The sequence below is a fragment of the Ahaetulla prasina genome, chromosome 1, assembly GCF_028640845.1.
Source record: "Ahaetulla prasina isolate Xishuangbanna chromosome 1, ASM2864084v1, whole genome shotgun sequence".
Lineage (NCBI taxonomy): Eukaryota > Metazoa > Chordata > Lepidosauria > Squamata > Colubridae > Ahaetulla > Ahaetulla prasina.
Window position 1 is genome coordinate 135,252,140 of NC_080539.1, and position 21,154 is coordinate 135,273,293.

The following is a 21,154-nucleotide window of genomic DNA, read 5'->3' on the forward strand; positions in this document are numbered from 1 at the left end:
CCTTATTCCAATTATTGTGATAACTATTCACTTCCACAAAATGGAAACATCATTGTTAAGAGTATACTTACAGGTATTCCTGGAACTCCTGGAGGTCCCACTGATCCCTGATCACCCTAAAAAAGACATACTACATTGTAGTATTTCCAAAGTATATCTCTTGAGAAAATCCAGTGTCTGCTAAGAAGGCTTAATGAATTCACTCAGCATTTGAGGAAACAATTCTCACACATTACATGATCTCTTATTTATATGGGAAGCATTATCTGAAACAGCCTTCATCCTATTAAAATAAAAAGAATCTATTTGGATTTTTTCTTTGCTTCTGTCTCCTGAAATGGTGATAAACAATCACAAACATCCAGTTACTTCTGTTGAGCATGAATGATTCTCATCTCAGTTCTTTGTGGCATAAATTCTAGAGAACTGCTTAGAGAAGGAGGCAAATTCTATACATTACTCAGGACATGACACTTTGCCTTAAATTATCTTCAAGACAATGAACTTTTTACATGCAACCTTATGTTAACTGCATGTATGTATGTTACAATTATTTTGCCATATTCAAAAGGAAAACAAAGAAGTTTTCTGAGTTTTGGACTAACAGTACTGGAGGACTAGAAAAACAGGGTAGCTTATAGTCAGGGATAATATCTGTGATTGTTATAACAGGAACAACATGAGAATATTCAAAATCTTTCACCATACAATTAATTCTGTTATAATCCCACCTCGCAGGAATGGCCCTCCACACTACCGAGGGCCGGCCTCTATGACGGGTTTTGGGACCCACAGAGGTGGCATGCGAAAAAAAAGAACCTGTGGGGTTTTTTAAATAGGGAATTTTTAAGGGGCGGGAGGGGAAGGTCGGGTAATGGGGGTAGCCCGTCGGGGGGGGTTCTAAAGGGGGGGGGAGGGGATTGATGGGTATGGGAGGAAGCCCGTTAGGGAGGGTATGTCCAGTCCCAGTGCATGCTCACGGCAGGATTTCATCGGTTCCGAAGACAGGGGGGGAGGGGGATGTTCAAAGCGTAGTGTGTTATTCCATCTGTACGGTAAGTGGGAGAGGCAGATATGGCGGAGGCAAGGGGTCGTATCATTCTCGGGGAGCACGTGCTCGATGTCTTAAAGCGATCACGTGCTCCGGCCCCTCAGTCCTTACTCGTTCCCCGGATGGTCAGGATCCTCAGAGCTTGGGTCTTCGGCTGATGCTATGCAATGCCCGTTCCGTGGTTAACAAGGCTCCCTTGATTTGTGCTCTTATCCAGAGGGAGTCCGCGGACTTTACGGGCATTACGGAGACCTGGTTGGGCACAGAGAGGGGTGTTCCCCTGGTTGAACTGTGCCCGCCGGGTTTCCGTGCATTTCATAGGCCGAGGGCTCAAGGTAGGGGTGGGGGGGTGGCGGTTGTGATTAAAAAAAGCCTAGAGCCGAGGGAGTCCACTGTGCCTCAGATAGCTTGTTGTGAATCCCTCCTTGTGAAGTGGGGCCATAGGAATCAGATGGGTTTGTTGATCGCGTACCTGGCTCCTTGCTGCATGACTACAGCCCTACCTGAGCTGCTGGAGGTGCTTGCCGGGGTGGCAGTTGAGACTCCCAGACTTTTGGTCATGGGGGATTTCAACTTGCCATCGACCGGCTTGTCGTCAACGGTAGCTCAGGAGTTCCAGGCCTCCATGACGGCCATGGACCTGATTCAAGTAATTGATGGCCCTACACACACGGGGGGAGGCACACTAGATCTGATTTTTATCTCTGGACAGTGGATTAATGATCTGGAATTAGGAGATTTAGTGACGGCATCGGTGTCATGGTCAGATCATTTTCTCCTTCGCCTGGACTTTCGGACCGCCGCTCACCACCGCAGGGAGACGGAGCCAATACGTTGGTTCCGTCCCAGGGGCCTGATGGACCCTGAGAGGTTCCGAGCGGAGCTTGGGCAGTTCCCTGAGGATCTTGCCCACAGCATGACTGAAGAACTAGTTGCGGCCTGGGAACGGGCCGCGGCTGGGGCTTTGGACTGTGTCGTGCCTTTGCGGCCTCTGACCCGGCGTAGATCTCAATTGGCTCCTTGGTTCTCCTGAGCCAGGAAACCGCGTGGAGCCGACCACCGAGCTGCCGAAAGCCCTCCGCCTCTTCTTTAAGCTTTCCGGCGGCCGATGGAGAGGTTTTTGACCTCACTGGATTCTCGGCCGCCGAGAATGAGGCTGGAGGTATGACTGGGCAGCGGACGGCGGCGGCCATCTTGGGGGGTGCGGAACGGCGCTCCCTGAAGATTCGGTGGCCAGCTGGCTTTCCGGACTGCTGGCTGGCCGGACTGCAGACTTGCGGGCCTGTGGGCTTGCCGGCTGGCAGGAAACGGACGGTGCCGCTCATTTCGGGGGGGTGCGGTTCGGCGCTCCCCGGAGATGGACGGCCGGCCGTGCCGGCCCTGCTGGCTTGCGGGCCTGCCGGCCTGTTGGTTTCCGGCCTGTTGGCCTCCCGGATTGCCGTTTGACGCAAGTACCATCGGCGGCTGGAATTTTTCCGCTGGACTTAAGACCTAATACCATCCGCTGGACTTAAGACCTAATACCATCGACCTGGTCATGAGCCTGGACATCGGCTCTGTCATGAGCCTGGACACCGGCTTAGACATTGGCCCCGACATCGGCTGGACATTGGCGGCTTGGACGGTTTTTTGGCTTACGGTACTCACCTCACCGCGAAGGACATCAGCGGGATTATCATCCTAATGGGAACGACTTTGAGGGCCTCTTACCACCCCAGGCTTTAAAGGCCTAGATTATGGCTGACTTTAAGTTAACGATATTTGCCGCTATATCTGTCATCAGCGGCATTGCAGATATAATTGTTAACTGTCTGATGTAGTTAACTCCAAATATGGTCGTTCCTTACGGTGATTGCCTTGGCAGCGGTGTACCGGTCCGCTAACTCCATCAGCGGACTTCGGACAGTTCGATCCCCGTTTGAATACATCTTATACGGACAGGGGGGTCGGTTTTATTACACCTTTAGTGACCTGCCGGCTTGGCATACACTTCTCTTCCGTTGTTATCTGAACTTTTTATGAGTTACTCGGCGGTTGAGCTCTTACGGCTGCGAGGTTCCCCCGCCTCGCAGGAGTGGCCCTCTGTTTTATCGAGGGCCTACCTTAATGAAGGGTCTTGGGACCCAGAGAGGTGGCATGCATTGAGTTTGTACGCTTGGTGCGCCAGTTGCGCCCCTTCCTGGACCGGGATGCCTTATGCACGGTCACTCATGCCCTTGTCACTTCCCGCTTGGACTATTGCAATGCTCTCTACATGGGGCTGCCCTTGAAGTGCACCCGGAGGCTGCAGCTAGTCCAGAATGCAGCTGCGCGGGTAATAGTGGGAGCAACTCGTTGCTCCCATGTAACACCAATCCTGCGCAGTTTGCACTGGCTTCCTGTGGTCTTTCAGGTGCGCTTCAAGATTCTGGTTACCACCTTTAAAGCGCTCCATGGCTTAGAACCCGGGTACTTATGGGACCGCTTTTGCCTCCCACTGACCCGTATGCTCACACAGAGAGGGCCTTCTCAGGGTGCCGTCCGCCAAGCAATGTCGGTTGGCGGCTCCCAGGGGAAGGGCCTTCTCTGTTGGAGCTCCTACGCTTTGGAATGAACTTCCCCCTGGCTTACGTCAAGTGCCTGATCTTCGGACTTTTCGCCGTGAGCTGAAAACGCACCTATTTATTCAAGCGGGACTGGATTAAAATTTTATTGGGGTTATTTATATTTTAAGATTTTAAATTGTTTTAAATTTTCGGCCACATTATAATATGTTTTCTTTTAATTTCTTTTAATCTGTATATAGTGTATTTTTACTTGGCTGTACACCACCCTGAGTCCTTCGGGAGAAGGGCGGTATAAAAATCGAAATAAATAAATAAATAAATGAATAGATAAATAAATAAATAAATAAATAAATAAATATTTATTTATTTATTTATTTATTAAATTTTTATACCGCCCTTCTCCCGAAGGACTCAGGGCGGTGTACAGCCAAAATAAAATGAAATATATACAGTTAAAACAACATTTAAAAAAAGCAAATTATAAAGGCTGATAATTAAAAATTTAGATTTAAAATTTTAAAATATTAAGAAAACCCAATTAAAATTCATCGCTAATTATGCCAGTCCCGCTTTAATGAATAAATATGTTTTGAGCTCACGACGGAAGGTCCGAAGATCAGGCACTTGACGCAGGCCAGGGGGAAGTTCATTCCAGAGTATCACTGCCCCCACAGAGAAGGCCCTACTCCTGGGGGCCGCCAGCCGACACTGTTTGGCGGACGGCACCCTGAGGAGACCCTCTCTGTGAGAGCGTATGGGTCGGTGGGAGGCAAAAGGTAACAGCAGGCGGTCTCGTAAGTACCCGGGTCCTAAGCCATGGAGCACTTTAAAGATGGTAACCAAAATCTTGAAGCGCACCCGAAAGACCACAGGAAGCCAGTGCAGGCTACGGCGCAGCGATGTCACATGGGAGCCACGAGCGGCTCCCGTTACTACTCGCGCAGCCGCATTCTGGACTAACTGCAGCCTCCGGGTGCACCTCAAGGGCAGCCCCATGTAGAGAGCATTGCAATAATCCAGCCTAGACGTAACCAGAGCGTGAGTGACCGTGCATAAGGCATCCCGGTCAAGGAAGGGGCGCAACTGGCGAACCAAGCGAACTTGGTAAAAGGCCCTCCTGGAGACGGCCGCCAGGTGTTCATCAAAAGACAGCCGTCCATCCAGGAGGACGCCCAAGTTGCGAACCACCTCCTTTGGGGCCATTAACTCGCCCCCAACAGTCAGCTGCACATGCAGCTGTCTGTACCGGGATGCCGGCATCCATAGCCACTCCGTCTTGGAGGGATTGAGCTTGAGTCTGTTTCTCCCCATCCAGACCCGTACAGCTTCCAGGCACCGGGACAGCACTTCGACCGCTTCATTGGGGTGGTCCGGGGTGGAAAAGTACAGCTGAGTATCATCAGCGTACAGATGATAACTCACCCCGAACCCACTGATGACCTCACCCAGCAGTTTCATATAGATGTTGAACAGGGTAGGCGAGAGAATCGACCCCTGAGGCACCCCACAAGTGAGGCGCCTCGAGGACGACCTCTGCCCCCCTGTCAACACCGTCTGCGACCGGTCAGAGAGATAGGAGGAGAACCACCGATAAACGGTGCCCCCCACTCCCAATCCCTCCAACCGGCGCAGCAGGATACCATGGTCGATGGTATTGAAAGCCGCTGAGAGATCTAATAGGACCAAGGCAGAAGAACAACCCCTGTCCCTGGCCCTCCAGAGGTCATCCACCAACGCGACCAAAGCCATCTCCATGCTATAACCGGGTCGGAAGCCGGACTGGAACGGGTCTAGATAGACAGCTTCCTCCAGGTGCCGGGGAAGCTGCCATGCAACCACACTCTCTACAACCTTCGTCACAAAGCGAAAGTTGGAGACTGGACGATAATTTCCCAAAATAGCTGGGTCCAGGGAAGGCTTCTTGAGGAGAGGTCTCACCACCGCCTCCTTCAAAGCGGCGGGGAAAACCCCTTCCATCAAAGAAGCATTTATAATCCCCCGGAGCCAGCCTTGTGTCACTTCCTGAGCAGCCAGCACGAACCAGGAAGGACACGGGTCCAGTAAACATGTAGTTGCATGTAACCTCCCCAGCAACCTGTCCACGTCCTCGAGAGCCACAGAATCAAACTCATCCCAAATAACCTCAACAAGACGTGTCTCTGCCATCTCGGCTGGATCATCGCAATCTTGGTCCAAATTATCCCAAAGCTGAACGATTTTATTGTATAGATAACCGTTAAACTCCTCAGCTCGTCCCTGTAAGGGGTCATCCTTTTTGTCATTTATTAACCTCACTGCATTGATAGCACATTCTCTTTTCTTATATTTTTATTTCTACTACAATTAAGGCAATCTCAATTTCCTGCCAACTTGGTGTTTAGAAAACATAATAGAGGAGCCTATTGAAATAAAGTCAGTTGAATGTAAATTATTCCTGGAATATACCCATTAAGAGTCCACTACAGTAGTAATAGAACTTCTACTGTCCTGGCCACTCCTGCCAAATGCACTATAATTATATAATGTAGAGTATATAATACTCTAATAAACCAATTATCTGATTTGTTTCTCACATTCATCTCATATTGATATAGGCTTGCAGCTACAGGCAAAGTGACAATTTATGTGAATATGGATGTCCTTTATAGCACTTATCAGCTTTTCCTAATCTGATATACTGGTTTTTGAAAAGAATGCTCTGGAAGCACAAATACCCCCAAGTATAATTCAAATAGACCACAATGAAGAATCTACCAATTACAATCTCAAGACGTTCAGAGGACAGCAAGGTAGAACATGGTCACTAACGTTAGGAGAAGACACAATAGCAGCTTTCATTCTTTTCTTCTTCTTCTTCTTTTTTTTTTGGCCAGGGAAGGAACCATTCTAAATCAAAGCTATTTAATAGCAGGTATAAAAGAGTCTAACAAGTTGCTCAATAACAATTGCAGACAATATGGAAAGATAATTATGAAAGCAAAGTTTATACAGATTGAATCTACATCTTGTAATAGATGGATAAGCAATCATATGCTTTGTCTTGGTATGTTGTACTGTATGATCTTAGCTATGGTGGTTTAGAAACCAAGATTTATGTTTAGTGCTTTATGAATCCAGCCAATATTTTTCATAAAACATGGTTAACTAAGCCATGACGTAATGCTAGATATAAAATCAATATAGTCTTTTCTTCCCCCACGCTAAATTTTATCTGAATTTACAGTACATTCCATTTGGATTCATAGGCCATAGTTGCCAGCCTGGTGCAAAGCAGGTTGCCCATTGTCCAAGAATCATCAGCCAATATTTTTGTTGTTGCATAGCAATTTTTTCTTCTACCTTCAACTTATTCTGTGAAATTGCCCTAGCTAGCACAAACAGCAACATCCAATGTGCTTGGTGTTGTCATAACACTAAGGTGATATCTATTTGCTTAAAATACTCAGTTTTGCTGTAAATTTGTAATTATTTTGTTCTAAATGGAGGCATTTCCTATATGATTTTAAATATGTAAAGGAGAATTGGAAAAGAATGATTATTGTCAGTAGGTAAATGCAATCAATTTTCAATATGTATTTTTGTGATTAAAATGCTACCTTTTCTCCTGGTAGTCCTTCTAAACCTGGTAGTCCCATTGGGCCTGCTTCACCCTTGGAAAAAACAAAAAGACAATTATTTCTGATTTCAACACCCTAAGTAAATTAAGCCAGATGTATTTCACAAGCTGCTACTTGGCAATGACCATTTTTGCCCTGCTGAGCATTTTAATGACTTGAAACTAAAAAGTGTTTTCAGATTCAAGATTGCTTTCTGTGTGATGTCTGGCTATACAGTATTTAGGTTACACAGGGGCATAACACTTGTGATTACATTCTCTTGCACAAGTAAGGACTAATGGCCATTTTAGCTTCTTTTAAAAGGATCTGAGCCTAGTACTAAATTGGTTTCCATCATCACATCTGATAAGACTTAATTCCATAGTTTAACTCTATGTCATAAAGTGGTTCCTTTTATGAGGCCAGACTCTCTCTTTTAGCTTCATAAGTAAACCAAATGGTCAATGTTGGTTTCTAGTTTTGAAACTGGACAAAATGACCTCCACAAATCTCTTTTCCATCTTGACATTATGTTTTCTGGGGTCATTTGCTTTCTTTCCCCTACTGAGACTAACTATCCAGAGGGAGAAAAGAAGGTAAATGGAAACTGGAAGTGGAAACTAATGACCAAACACATCAGGGCACATTTTACAAATAAGGACACATTTTACTCATTACATACCATGGCTCCAGTCTCCCCCTTTGGGCCCTGTAAGACAGTAGGATACAGTACATCATTTATTTATGAGACTGAAACCATGAGATTGATCCAATGATTTTATGGCCTTTTATCAGAATCAACAATCTTCCACTATTGAATCAATTAGCCCATGAAATGTGATTATTTGTTTTTTCTTAGGAACCATCATTCCACAAATGTTCTGAGTCAAGGAAAAAATGGTATTTGAAAAATAATCTGGGGAATGCCTTTATTTCCATTTGCTATGACACTTTTATTCCTCAATATTTGCAGTGATCATTACAGATTATTTGTTTGTTTATTTATCATGTTTCTTAGCCTCCCATTTCCCCTCAAAGATAATTTATCATTTATCCACAATAATAAATGAATTCATGTTGATTCTGCTCTATAAATAAAACTCATGCATCCACTGGGGTTAGGGTTGGGCAAGAAACCCTGTGTGTGTGTGTGTGTGTGTGTGTGTGTGTGTGTGTGTGTGTGTATTATTTTTAATAATGACACTAACATAACTATCATATAAAACAAAACTAGATCTTTGCATCTTTATAAAATATTATAAAATATATTATTTTTGGAAATAAACAATAATCAATTTTAAAAGCCCATTTTTAAATGGAAAGAATGAGGTTGTAAAAATTTGGACAAACAGGTTCTTCAAATGGAATCAAGATTCTGAACTTCTGATATAATTTTCTGTAGTCATTTTGCACATTGATCTAAAATTCAGGGAGGGAATCTGACAGAAATCTTATTTTAAAAGAATAGAAAAGATACCTATGAATTACTCCTTCTGGGTACTAATGAGTCTGTTTAGCAATGAATAGGCTCCATCTCCAGATAAAAATTTGTATATCGTACCTACATCTGGGAAATCATTTTTAAAATATAATTTCAGAGAATACTTAAAATGCAATTCTTTATATGTTATTGCTCTCAATAAATTATTTTAAAAGGGAAACATATTTACATTTGCATCTTCCATTTAATACTTCTACAATTCAACTTTCCTAATAAATGACTTTAATATATTATGTCGGTTTGCAGTGAAGTATTTATTGAGTGTTCAATTTCTCAAAAATATTGGTTAAATAGCCTATCTGCCCTTTGAAATCACTGATAATAAATTTATATGCCATTCCTTAGTTAAATATTGATAAAAGCCATTTTTCACTTCAAAAGCATGTGTCAAAATATTTCCCAAAGCAACCACTCATAGTAAACAATAAGAAAATCAACTCTTGAGAATAATATTTTCTTGACAGGGCTGGCTTTGATAAAGATCCTAATATTTTTTATTCTTTGTAGAAACATCTCCACTGCTGTAATCAACTATTCTTATCAAATGCTTGCTTATGAAACATTACTCATTCCTGTGATTTCTTTCTTTTGAAATAAATCCTCATTTATTTTACTGTCATTAAAAAATCTAAACTATTTTACTAAAAACACATCTTTACTGCTATTCATTATCTGCTCTATCTACATGAAAAATTATGTGTTTATCTTTTCAATTAATTGTTCTCATATATATGTAGTTGGTTGGAAAACAGTATCATTAAAGAAATACTTAGAAACTGTTTGCATTCATCTCAGTATGTATCAGAAAATTAAATTTTCTCCTATAATTGTGTCAATTTTTTACTGGTTGATAAAAAACAATAGGTGATTCTAAAGGGATAATTTTAACCAGATTCCAATTTGATTTTTCATTTCATTTCATTCCTTTTTTTTTTTGAGTGATAAAAGTCTGGAGATTTCTTACCTAAGTTATCACAACTTCTTTTCAGAAGTCATTTTAATTTGTTACCGTTTTTACTTTTAATTGACAGCTTTTTCTGACAAATAATACACTAAAGACTAGAAACTCTTGGGAAATCAAAAGATGCTTAACTTCCATTATACTTTTTGATCTAGATTTGTTTTTGTCAGCATTTTAGCATTTTGTTTACCAGAAACACACCCTTCTCAATTTTCAGTCAAAACTCAAACCATTATTTGCTGAGGATAGACCAGAACCTGGCTCTCCCAGTGTGAATTCAACATCTTGAAAACAAAACTGCACTAAATTTATACAGGCCGGCATATACAATACCAGAATGCTGTGATGAAATCAGAACAATTGCAACCCAGTGAGGTTCATTGTGCACTATTTAATAATATGCTATTTTAAAAATAAAATTATAATCTTCATGTTTAAACTCTTTTGAATTTTTAAAAAAAGAAATTGAACATGAATCTTATTTCTAATTGTAAACTGGATAGACCAAGATTATGATACTCATTGGACTTGACAGGCTTGCCATCGCTAACTATGATGGTTATGATTTGATATTTTTAAAACTTTTTTTCCTTCCATGGAAAAAAAGCCAAAAATCACAATGTTTTTAAAAAAATTATAATGTCACATTGAAAAATACATTGAAAGATACCAAAATGAAGTGGAATCTAGGTACTAGTGAATATTAATACTATGCAAAATGCTATTCTTCTTCTTATCAGTCCTGTTTCTGGATAGAAACAAGAAAATGTAACTTCTACAAAATTGGATGTATATTCATATATAATAAATATCAAACTATAATAATGCCATACTTACAGGAGGCCCAGGGGGACCAGCATAACTAGAACTTCCCTGCAAAGGAAAAAATACTTCACATTAAATTAAAATTTAAGTCTTGTAAAGTGATTTGTACTTAGCTTAGTGCCGTTGGTCTTACTTTTTTAAATTTATCTTTTGTGGATTAAGAGACTTCTGTTTTATGTTATGGAATACTATATGTTTCAGATGTAAAAGCTGTAGATAGTTCTTAGAAGTTCTGCACTGATTTTTTTAAAAATGTAAATTATAAAAACTGATTGTTTCCCCATTTTGCTATTTTTACTCAATAAAAACAGGATATACATTCAACAAACAAAAAATGTTGTCCATGAAATACCTGTAGTTTATATAAGCTGCTCATGCCACTGCTTTCACTATATGACATACCCTGAAGAAAAAATAAAAAGACTATATTAATTAGAAACCTTAAAACTCAGAATAAGTCCTGATACCTTCGAAGATATCAGCACTACATATCCTTTATCTGAGGCAATAATATGAAAACAGAAATTCTCCTAAACCAAAAAACGGGATTGGAGAAATTCTGGATCTGCAAGATCAATCTTTAGGTTCCCCCCCTGTTCCTAAGTCACCTTCCTCCAATTGTCTGTTTTCTCCAGGACAGAGTAAACTATGAAGGATGATAGGAGGCAGAATGACTCTGGCTTGCATTTAGATGGCCTTCCACTGGACCATGCAAAAAGCAGTCCTGAAGCAGTGTAAGATTGACATCTCCTCCGCCAAGCCTTTTTTCTATGCAGTAGCAGATTGGAAAATATAATCCAAATATTTTCAAGGGCTATCACTGAATAATAAGTCTCCATTTGTTGCTGCATAGAAAAAAGGTCTCCATTAAGAATGAGAGGGGAGAACTTTCCTGCTTTGACTCCATGGATTATCTTTCTCCAGGAAAATATTGTTTCTGCTTATAGAAACATGTTAAGGCCAGGCGCTTCTCTAGGAATAAAGGGACTGACAACATTTGACCTACTGAAGCTGTTAGGAAATTAATTCTAATCCCGGATTAGGTTCAGTTCTTCCCTGATACAAACCTTTCCTGAGGATATATTGCCCTAACTTTGGGAATCTATTCCACCAAAATCATACTATGAAATGTTTTAGGACTTCAGCCACTTGTAAGAGAATTCAAATTACTTACAGGTGGTCCAGGCTTCCCAGGAGCACCCTCATTTCCCTAAACCAAAAAAAGAATAACATTCTGAAAAGACCTGTTCCACAGAGAACAGTAAGATTTTACAGAATATATACAGATAATACTTGCATTTAAAATGTGTAGTACAAAATAAATAATATTTAGAATTGCTAGAGCTCTTTCACTTAAAAATGTTTTTAAATGCTACCTCTTAATTCAGTGGTAATTCCAAAAGTTCTCTGCACTTCAGCTTAATAACTAAGTAATATTCTAATATAACCATGGGGACGATTACCATGCAATTTAAAAACTTAGTTCTATTCTTTTACTTGCAGTTTTTAGAATCTATTCGGAAGAAAAAGACCAAATCAACATTCTTGATGTGTGTGCTGTAACTACTTCACTGTGGGACACAGAATTTGGCAGATAGATTATTAAAGTTAATAAAGTTGAGAAAAATGGAGATATTTTATTGAAGATAAAAATATAAAAAATATTTTTCTAAATAACTGCCACCAGTTCCCTGTGACAAATTGTCTCCACAATGTAAAAAACTTTATAACAAATTGTCTCTGCAATATATAAATTCAGAATATAAAAATGAAAAGAAAGTGCATTGCTCTATCTTAAAAGATGGCATTGATGATGATTAATCTGTACTATCAAACAAATTGTTGTACCAGAAGGCACTCATTCTCAAATGAAGAACATTAAACCACAGATGGGTTATGAGAGTGTTGAGAATGCTGTTGATGTTGAAGCTCTCAGAACACTTCAAAACCAAGGTGTTTTTTTTTTATGAACTCATCTATTTTTTGTATACTTCAAAGAAATTATTTAAACATGTTTAAGAAGTCAGTTTTGGGGTTTACATGTTGATAAATGACCACATTTAGAGTCATAAACTTTCAGCAAAAAGATGAGATCAGAAGTGCTATAATTTCTGCTATCAGGAACAATCAATGTTTGGCCCCATATTTATTGAGGGTCAGGTACAAAGAATTTTGGAATTACCATTGAGATAAGATATAACATTTTAAAATACTTCTATGTGAAAGAGCTCTAACAAATCTAGTTATAACTTTCTTTGTATTGCTATGCAAACTATGTAAACCACAAATCTTTGAATTTCTATAAAATGAAAGATTCAATCTCAATAATGTTAAAGAGTGCACCTGGAATTCTTTATTTAACTAAGAAGAAATTAAGTAGAAACAATAAAAATGCTTTTAGAAGGGTATGTGTGTACTGTGAAGAGTAGCAGACCTTTTCGCCTTTTGTTCCTGGTGAACCAGGATGTCCAGGTCTTCCTATGGCGCCCTGTAAAACAAAGAAATTATATAAAACAAAAAATTCAATGTTATCATATTCAGGGTTTGAAAGCTGTGCTTTTGGAAAGTAATCTAAAAACAAATGGTTTTTGTGCAATTATTTGCTTAAACATGTATTTTATTTCAGCGGGCATGTCAGATATAAACCAAAACCAACACTGTAGTGAAACTCATTTTTCAAGTAAACCTTTTATCTGAAGGAAAGCAAATCCTAACATTACATTAATATCATCAGCATCCGACCTAGGAGTCACAGGGTAACATGTTCCTCAGGATTGGTGTAATTTTTGAGAAGGTTCTATACAGACTATAACATAACATAACAACAGAGTTGGAAGGGACCTTGGAGGCCTTCTAGTCCAACCCCCTGCCTAGGCAGGAACCCTACACCATCTCAGTCAGATGGTTATCCAACATTTTCTTAAAAATTTCCAGTGTTGGAGCATTCACAACTTCTGCAGGCAAGTCGTTCCACTTATTAATTGTTCTAACTGTCAGGAAATTTCTCCTTAGTTCTAAGTTGCTTCTTTCTTTGATCAGTTTCCACCCATTGCTTCTTGTTCTACCCTCAGGTGCTTTGGAGAACAGCCCGACTCCCTCTTCTTTGTGGCAACCCCTGAGATATTGGAACACTGCTATCATGTCTCCCCTAGTCCTTCTTTTTATTAAACTAGACATACCCAGTTCCTGCAACCCTTCTTCATATGTGTTAGCCTCCAGTCCTCTAATCATCTTTGTTGCTCTTCTCTGCACTCTTTCTAGAGTCTCAACATCTTTTTTACATCGTGGAGACAAAAACTGGATGCAATATTCCAAGTGTGGCCTTACCAAGGCATTATAAAGTGGCACTAACACTTCACGTGATCTTGATTTTATCCCTCTGTTTATGCAGCCCAGAACTGTGTTGGCTTTTTTAGCAGCTGCTGCACACTGCTGGCTCATATCTAAATGGTTATCCACTAGGACTCCAAGATCCCTCTCACAGGTACTACTATTGAGCAAGGTACCACATATATGGTACTGGTGCATTTTGGTTTTTTTGCCTAAATGTAGAATCTTACTTTTTTCACTGTTGAATTTCATTTTGTTAGATAGCGCCCAATGTTCAAGTCTGTCAAGATCTTTCTGTAATTTGAGCCTATCTTCTGGAGTGTTGGCTATTCCTGCCAGCTTGGTGTCATCTGCAAATTTGATGAGTTCCCCATCTATCCCCTCGTCCAAGTCATTGATGAAGATGTTGAAGAGTACTGGGCCTAAAACAGAGCCTTGGGGTACTCCACTGCATACTTCCCTCCATGTGGATGTAGTTCCGTTGAGGACTACACGTTGAGTGCGGTTGGTCAGCCAGTTACGAATCCATCTGGTGGTGGTGCTGTCTAACCCACATTTTTCTACTTTATCTAGTAGTAGGTTATGGTCTACTTTATCAAATGCTTTACTGAAGTCCAAGTAAATTATATCGACAGCATTCCTCTGGTCTACTAATTTTGTCATTTTGTCAAAGAATGCGATAAGATTAGTCTGGCATGATCTGTTTTGACAAACCCATGTTGGCTTTTGGTTATTACTTTGTTTGCTTCTAGGTGTTTGGTGATTCGTTGCTTGATTATCTTTTCAGAATCTTCCCGGTATTGAGGTCAGGCTGATAGGTCTGTAGTTTCCTGGATCTGTTTTTCCTTTTTGAAGATGGGAACTACATCAGCTCTTTTCCAGTCCTCTGGCAGCTCCCTGTGCTCCAGGATCTTTGAAAGATATAGTTCAGTGGTTCTGAGATCACGTCTGCCAGTTCCTTCAGAACCTTGGGGTGTAATCCATCCGGTCCTGGTGATTTGAACTCGTCTAGGGTAGACAGGTGTTCACTTACCATTTTCTTCCCTATTTTAACTTGTGTTTCTAATCTGTTTTTTGTAGTGCTGTTTTTGATAGGTTGGATTGTTTTTCCTTTTGTGTAAAGACAGATGCAAAATATGAGTTAAGTAGATCTGCTTTCTCCCTGTTGCTTGTCATCTTCTTGCCACTTTCTCCCAGCAATGGGCCAATTGTTTCCTTGACTTTTTCTTGTTTTTAACATGTTGGAAGAAGCTTTTTGTTATTTTTACTTTTGTCGCTAGCCTTTGTTCATTGTGAGCCTTAGCTTTCCTCACTTCATCTTTACAGGCTCGGGCTGTTGCTGATATTCTGCCTTAGTTATTTGCCCCTCTTTCCACTTTTTATATTTGTCCTTTTGTCTTTCAATTTGTCAGATAGTTCTTTATGCATCCATGCTGGTTTCTTTTGAGATCTATTATTTTCTTCTTCATTGGTATTGTGTTAGACTGTGCTTTTATAATCTCATTTTTCAAAATTTCCCAAGCTTCTTGAGTTGTTTTCCCTCTGAGGATTCTCATCCATTGAATCCTTCTCAAGCTCTCTCTAAGTTTATTGAAATTAGCTCTCTTAAAGTCCAAGACTCTAGTTTGACTTTGTTCTACTACTTGGATTTGCTTAATGTCGAATTCCAATATTGCGTGGTCACTTGCCCCCAAGGTTCCTGTAGCTTCAACACCTTCTATCATTTCGTCTCTGTTAGTGAGAATTAAGTCCAGTATGGCTGATCCCCTTGTCGCCTTCTCTATTTTTGGGAAACAAAGTTGTCTGCTAGGTTTGTTAGGAACCTGTTGGATCTTCCACTTGGTGCAGAGTTTGTTTCCCAGTTGATGTCAGGGTAGTTAAAATCCCCCATTACTACTGTGATGTGCTTCCTACATACCTTAGTTAGCTGACTAGCAAAAAGTTCATCTACTTCCTCTGTTTGGTTGGGTGGCCTATAGTATAGACCTATGGCAATATCGTTTTTCACCCCTTTTATATTGACCCAAATACATTCAAGATGATTTTCATTATTGTTGTGCTCTGTTTCTGTAGAGATGTAGTTATTTCTTATATATAGTGCAACTCCACCTCCTCTTTTATTTGGTCTATTTCTTTTAAATAATTTATATCCCTCTAGCTGTATGTTCCATTTGTCAGTTTCATCCCACCAAGTTTCCGTAATGGCAACAATATCATATCTGCCCTCATTTACTTGAATTTCTAATTCACCCTGTTTATTCCTCATACTCTGTGCATTGGTGTATAGACATTTGAGTCCATTTGGATTGACCTTGTGTTTACTGTCTATATAACCTGTGTTGACTGCCCCTACTTTCTTGCCACCTGTTAGTTTAGTGCACATGGTATGGCACTCACTGTTAAATGCTTGGTTTTGCTTGATAGCAGGGCTGTTAGTCTTACCCATACAGACATCTATGTTACATGCACTTATAACCCTTTTAGTGGGTTATACTATGCTACACTGCCTACATCAAAATCCTCTCCACTTGATCTGGGGATATATCTGATACAGCAAAAAACAGCCCTTCAAGTAATTTTTCCTAAACAAATGTGCAAATAAGTGCAAGTGCTACAGGATAAGTGAAATGCCACCCAAGGATCAGCATGTGCAGATATCCTTTGCACATTCAGGACTTCCTGAAGTTTCCAAAGTTTCTTCAAAGACGATCTTCGCTGTACTCCATATAACTAAAACACGCTTTATCCTTATACTTGAGGCAAAGTATTGTACTGCATCTTATTGATGCTGTACATCTTTGACATATTTTTAAAATAGAAAAAGTTGTTTTTCTGATGTCATTCCCTTTCTTTTCTCCAGCTTTGACAAATTATTTGCAATGATTCTATTTTAAAATAATGCATTTTTAAAAAAATATAACAATGCATATATGGTATTTAGCACCAGAGAGATAATCAAAAATAGTGGGACTTATGTTGGAAGTTTATGTTGGAAGTAGAAACACCAAGAAGGGTGTTCACTATTTTACCAGGTATCTAAGTTATCTTGAGGCTTTAAAAGAGGACTTTCATATTCCTTCCTTAACCAATTAACTCTTCTCAGATGCAGTACCCCAAAGTGACTGGAGCACTCAACTAGTTTTATATGTACTAACAACTGCAGTGGGTAGAGAATAATATAGAGTATTACATATACCTTTTGCAGATAATGCATTTTATACATCTCAGCATAAGATTGACAATTCTACTAAAAGAGAATTAGGGATATGACCACCATTTTATTGCAGTTACTGCAAAGCTTTCCAACATTATTTTCTCCAAAGTTATTGTATTATTTGTTTAAATTTCAATGCTGTTAACATGTTTAGGAATTATTAGATCTTCTTTTTATATTACAAAATAACATGGAAATCCTTTGCCCATATCTTCTTTTGAGGTGTTATTAAAATTGTTACAGCCACTCTCTATTCTTAGGAAGTCCTACTGATCTCCACTGAAGTACTAATCAGATCTGACCCTGCTTAGCAGGGAATCAACTAAGATATTTCCTTTTGCTGTAACCTATCAAGTACCATTATTTGCACTCAATTTAGCAAATCATCTTTTCAAGTCATATTAAGAAGAACATTGAGTGGCAGCTATCAGGTTATTAGGCTACAATATTTCATTGGCAAATATAAAAGCAAATACTTACAGAAGATCCTGGTGGTCCTACCACACCAGGTAGCCCTGGAATTCCTTGAAGGCCCTGAAATAGATCAAAATATGTGAATGGGAATATGTGAACTATGATTGTTTGTATGTGATATTTGTTTAAATCATTGCCAAAAATCTTTAACTAAATGTATAGAAAATGCAGTTATAGAGCAGTAAACATTTTCTATACACAATTAGTTCAGATAAGTCAAACATTATGCTAATTGGTAAGAAGAGTCATAAACTAATAGGAAAAAAAGCAGGTACTAATTCAAGTTTACAATAAAACTGAATATACAATAGAAGTTAGAGAATATTGAAGTAACATTAAAAAAAATCTAGAAACAGAACATATTTCTTGACACCATACTTTAATTTTCCCTTTTTGCCTGGGAAAAGAACCCATTTCTAGTACGTGTATACTCTCTCAAAATTCTCCAGTAGTGTTTATTCAAAGATCAGTGGAACCAGAAACATTTTCAGACAGGCTTAAGGTACAACCCTGCTTTGCTGATTTTGAAACTCTATTTTGTTCAGATACAATCTGCTGTCCTGGATGCAGGATTAATTTAGCCACTTGCCGTGCAATAGAATGTGAGAACCACTCAAGAGTGCTAGATTGACTAAGAAGCTTATCAGCTGTGCAGCAGTTTGACTCTTGCTCAGTAACCAAATGAGTCCTGGTGGCACCCTACCGATCTAATAAAAAGATTTGCACTCACTCTGGAGCCTCTTAAAAATCTAATTGCCAATTATAAACCAGCCCTTTTATTTGGATTTGCCATTTGCTCATGGGTTCTGAAGAGTGAGGTATTGTTAAGAAGCATTTGACGTCAGGTGTCTGGATTTTCTGCTATTGCTGCTTCTTTTACTGCACTGTAATGTAAAGGAATCTGTAAGGATATTGTGAGTCACCCAAATAAATATATAAATGTAATTGCTTTCCTGTGGTGAATTTGGAATAATTCTGCCTATTTTATTGAACAAGTTTCTGATTTAAGCTTCTGCTATATTATTGGTGCTATATTATACAATGCCATATTACTATATTTTTTTTATTTTAATCTTTGCTAATAGACATGAGAGCATAAGGCATTCATAGTTGTATACAGATGGAGATGTATTTAAGCCTCTGCCTATTTTTTTTTAAATCAATAAATATGTCTCCTCAAAGCAAATGTATTCTGATAAGCTATTTATCAAGGTATACATGATTAGCTCTTGTATGAGGACCCAGACTTGTAAGTGGATCACAAGCTTCCTAACAAACAGGAAGCAGCAGGTGAAGCTAAGCAAGATCACATCAAATACCTGTACAATTAGCACAGGGCCCCCCCAAGGCTGTGTGCTCTCCCCACTTCTCTTCTCTCTGTATACCAATGACTGCATCTCCAATGATCCATCTGTTAATGACAGACTCAATAATTCCTCTGTAGAACTGAATCAGCAGCTCCTTGGGCAGTATGAGCTTACTGAGTTGGCGCAGAAAGAACATTCTTTGTTGTCCTTTTTTAATGATGTTTTTGATGTTAGCTGTCCATTTTAGATCTTGCGATATGATAGAACCTAGAAATTTGAAGGTTTCTACTGTTGATACTGTGTTGTCAAGTGGAAATATGGAAGGGTTTCTCCTAAAGTCTACCACCATTTCTACGGTTTTGAGTGTGTTCAGTTCCAGATAATTAGAACTGCAGAAAAAATAATTGCTACCAACCTGCCTTCCATTGAGGACCTGTATACTGCACGAATCAAGAAGAGGGTCATGAAAATATTTACAGACCCCTCGCATCCTGGACATAAACTGTTTCAACTCCTACCCTCAAAACGACGCTATAGAGCACTGCACACCAGAACAACTAGACACAAGAACAGTTTTTTCCCGAAGACCATCACTCTGCTAAACAAATAATTCCATCAACATTGTCAGACTATTTACTGAATCTGCACTACTATTAATCGTCTCATAGTTCCCATCACCAATCTCTTTCCACTTATGACTGTATGACTATAACTTGTTGCTGACAATCCTTATGATTTATATTGATATATTGACCATCAATTGTGTTATAAATGTTGTACCTTGATGAACGTATCTTTTCTTTTATGTACACTGAGAGCACCAAGACAAATTCCTTGTGTGTCCAATCACACTTGGCCAATAAAATTCTATTCTATTCTATTCTATTCAGATTGTTGGGGGCAATATATTGACTGCTTAGGGAGGGCTGTAAAAGCACTGTGAAGGGTATATAAGTCTAAGTGCTGTTGCTATTTTTTTTTTTTTTTTGAATTTATATCCCGCCCTTTTCCGAAGACTCAGGGCGGCTTACACTGTATTAAGCAATAGTCTTCATCCATTTGTATATTATATACAAAATCAACTTTTATTGCTCCCAACAATCTGGGTCCTCATTTTACCTACCTTATAAAGGATGGAAGGCTGAGTCAACCTTGGGCCTGGTGGGACTTGAACTTGCAGTAATTGCAAGCAGCTGTGTTAATAACAGACAGTCTGCTGAGCCACCAGAGGCCCCTGGTTATTCATATTGCTATTCAGCTACTAAGTGGAGACATGGCCAATTACAAAATGTTACAACATCCACTGTTTCGGGTATGTTTTCTCTTTTATAGACAGAGGAGAAACAGGTGGCAAACAGAGCAAGGTAGGGGAAAAAAGAGGAAGAAAAGGAAAGAAAGGGAGAGAATGAAATGTAGAGAAAGACAGGCTGATGGAATAAAGGCAGAAAAAATATTGGAAAGAGATTTATGGAGAACAGAAAAAGCAAGGGATGTTTTATTCAGCTGAAAGCAAGAAATAGCCTTTCATTTAAATTTCCTAATTTAAAAATGTTTCTGAGGAAAAAAACACCCTCTCATTAAAAATCCCTTTATCCCGAAGATTCTTGGTCATGTGGGAATCTGTGAACCTGCAGTAATATTTTTTTAGACAGAGGAGACTTTTTGCCTTCAGTAATATGAATAAGGAAAATCATTTTTTGCAGGAGGTGGGGGAATCATGAAGTAAATTCACTTAGTGAGGAATGGATGGTGGAGAAATGCTTTCTCTATGCCAAAAATGACTGTAAGACTGCATAAGAGCACAAAAGTGCCTACCGTTCCTGTCCTATTGTTCTCTTTATTATATCTAATTAATATAGCTATGCATATCCTTTACATATATATATATTTCATGATATGTTTTTTTTTACTATGACAATGTTTATGTATACTGTTGTGACAAAATTAAATAAATAAAAAATGTCTTGCTTTCTAGGGCTATAGCGAGAGGGTTAATAGATGTGGCAGTGACAGCAGTGAGGCTTGTTAAATCAAATGCCTGAAAGCCTAGAATGAAGACTTGGAAGATGACAAGGGTAACACTAATAGGAAAACTATTCTGGTTACAGCAGGAGTAGATCTTCATACCTCATCGCCTTTCTCTCCCAGAAGACCAGGAAATCCACGTTCACCTTTGCTCCCCTTGGGACAAAGAAAATAGAGATTGCTTGGTTAATAAAACACATATATCAAAGTTTCAAGTAATGGATGACAAAATAGCACAGCAGAGATGGTAACACGCTCTGCTATTCCTTAACTCTAACAACTGCATTTAAGCCATCAATGATGGCTTAAATGCATATAAACATT

General features: G+C 39.4%; 1 protein-coding gene across 1 annotated transcript in view; it reads right to left on the minus strand.

Moving 5' to 3' along the window:
• COL19A1 (collagen type XIX alpha 1 chain) overlaps positions 1-21,154 on the minus strand; it is a 192,880-nt gene that overhangs the window by 21,062 nt on the left and 150,664 nt on the right. The window contains exons 29-37 of the mRNA XM_058176483.1: positions 20,933-20,986; positions 17,505-17,558; positions 12,915-12,968; positions 11,655-11,690; positions 10,833-10,883; positions 10,493-10,528; positions 7,876-7,902; positions 7,194-7,247; positions 72-116 (exon numbers count right to left, since the gene is read on the minus strand). Coding sequence (XP_058032466.1) covers positions 72-116; positions 7,194-7,247; positions 7,876-7,902; positions 10,493-10,528; positions 10,833-10,883; positions 11,655-11,690; positions 12,915-12,968; positions 17,505-17,558; positions 20,933-20,986 — 411 coding nt within the window. The remainder of the gene's footprint in view (positions 1-71; positions 117-7,193; positions 7,248-7,875; positions 7,903-10,492; positions 10,529-10,832; positions 10,884-11,654; positions 11,691-12,914; positions 12,969-17,504; positions 17,559-20,932; positions 20,987-21,154) is intronic.